We start from the raw sequence: 1,877 nt of genomic DNA on the forward strand, positions 1-1,877 counted from the left end.
ATTTCCTTGATCTCTAAACCCCCAAGATACATGCTGGCAATCACCCCCCCCCCAAACATACGGCCCACTAATATACATGAAGGGTCTCATGACTCAGGTTTTATTAGACGGTAATAAATGACCTTTTCCCAACAGTAGCTAGCCCCCTCAAGGTCCTGGAAACCTTGCTTCCAAAATTCCTTAGAAACTTAAGTTATCCCTAACCCCCTCCCAGCTTGAAAGTATATCATGGGCCACTCCTCATGACCCCAGAGCAGCTCTTTCTGCCCACAGGTCCTGCCCCCCGAGCTTTCATAAAAACACCTTTTTGCACCCAAAACATCTCAAGAATTCTTTCTTGGCCGGGGGCTTCGAACCCTAACATCTTTCCTACATCACTATCTAAAGAGAATATGAGGGGCGTGGGGGTGGCTCAGATGGTTAAGCATCTGCCTTTGGCTCCCGTCACGATCCCTGGGGTCCTGGGAGTGAGTCCCGCCAAGGGAACCCCACCCAGCAGCGAGTCGGTTTCTCCCTCTCCCTCTCCCCTCTGCTCGTGCACTCCCTCTGTCAAATGAATAAATACAATCTTTTAAAAAATAAAATGAAAAATAAAAAATATGAGCATGCGTGCGTACAATACAAATTATGCGTCAATATTTTTAATGGACAAATGTAAACACTAAACGGTAAGGAAAAAAAAAACACAAGGTGTGCCTCAGCGTGGGAGAATGGACGCATTTATGGCTGCGGAAGAACTAGAAACCATCAGAGAAAGGACGCCGCTTCCTTCCAGCCCGAGCTGAGCTCGCCCGCCGGACCCGCAAGGACCCTCCTGGCTGGCTCAGCGGCGGAAACTAGCCAGCTGGCGGGCCAAGGCCGGCGGGGCGCAGGTGCAAGGGCGGGGCGGGGCGGGGCGGGGCGGGGCGGGGCGGAGCTCGGGCGCAGGTGCAGGCATCGGGCGGGGCGGAGCCAGCGGACGCAGGCGCAGGGGCTCGGTGGGGGCGGGGCCAGCAGGGCGCAGGCGTGGTGGTAGTCCTCAGAGCTTTGGGACCTGGTGTAGGCGCGTGCTGTATAAACCAGGGAATTCCAGGGGAGCATACGGGCCTCCCCCACGACAAACCCAGGGGGGCGCGACCGGGGGATTCTTCCCCGAGCCGGTCCCCACCTTTGGCAGCCGTGGGACAGCTCCCCGAAACGGCCGCGGGCACAGTCTTCCTCCCCTGGGTCAGCACCGCTGAAGATTCCCGGGGCCGGAAGTGAGGGGGAAGCGTAGGTTCCCACGACCGGAAGTAGGGAAAATAGGGCCGTCTGGCACCCTGGGGGAACTGTAGTTGCCCGAGGCCGCAAGTGGGGGGTCGGACCGCCGGAAACCGTAGACCCCCGGGGTGGAGGGGTCGGAAGTGGGGGGTCAGAATAGTCGGGAACTGTAGTTCTGCGGGAGGCGGAAGCGCGGCTTGTAGCCGGGCAACATGGCGGGCCTGGAGCTCCTGTCGGACCAGGGCTACCGGGTAGACGGACGGCGCGCCGGGGAGCTGCGCAAGATCCAGGCGCGGATGGGCGTGTTCGCGCAGGCCGACGGCTCGGCCTACATCGAGCAAGGCAACACCAAGGCGCTTGCGGTGGTGTACGGGCCGCACGAGGCGAGTGGGCGTGCGCGAGCCGGGCGGGGTGCGCGGGGCCTCCGGGCTGCGCTGACTCTGGAGGCTCGGCTGCCGCGCGCCTCCGTTCACGCAGCCCATCTTCGGGGCCGCCGCGGCTCACTCGGAGTCAAAGCCGAAGTCCTTGCGGTGTGATGCACTGTGGTCCCCACCTTTCGCACCGGCCAGTGTCCCCTCCGCCCTGCACTCATCCTTGCTGTTCCTGGAAGCGCCAGGCGCGCTCCCGCTTCCTCCCCC

General features: G+C 61.2%; 1 protein-coding gene across 1 annotated transcript in view; it reads left to right on the forward strand.

The window, feature by feature from the left end:
• Positions 1–1,023: 1,023 nt before the first annotated feature.
• Positions 1,024–1,877, forward strand: part of EXOSC4 (exosome component 4) — a 3,405-nt gene continuing 2,551 nt past the window's right edge. Inside the window, exon 1 of the mRNA XM_040626056.1 lies at positions 1,024–1,622. Within this exon, the coding sequence (XP_040481990.1) occupies positions 1,452–1,622 (171 nt within the window). The 5' untranslated portion in view covers positions 1,024–1,451. The remainder of the gene's footprint in view (positions 1,623–1,877) is intronic.

Source organism: Ursus maritimus, unplaced genomic scaffold (assembly GCF_017311325.1).
Source record: "Ursus maritimus isolate PB19 unplaced genomic scaffold, ASM1731132v1 scaffold_9, whole genome shotgun sequence".
Taxonomy (NCBI): domain Eukaryota; kingdom Metazoa; phylum Chordata; class Mammalia; order Carnivora; family Ursidae; genus Ursus; species Ursus maritimus.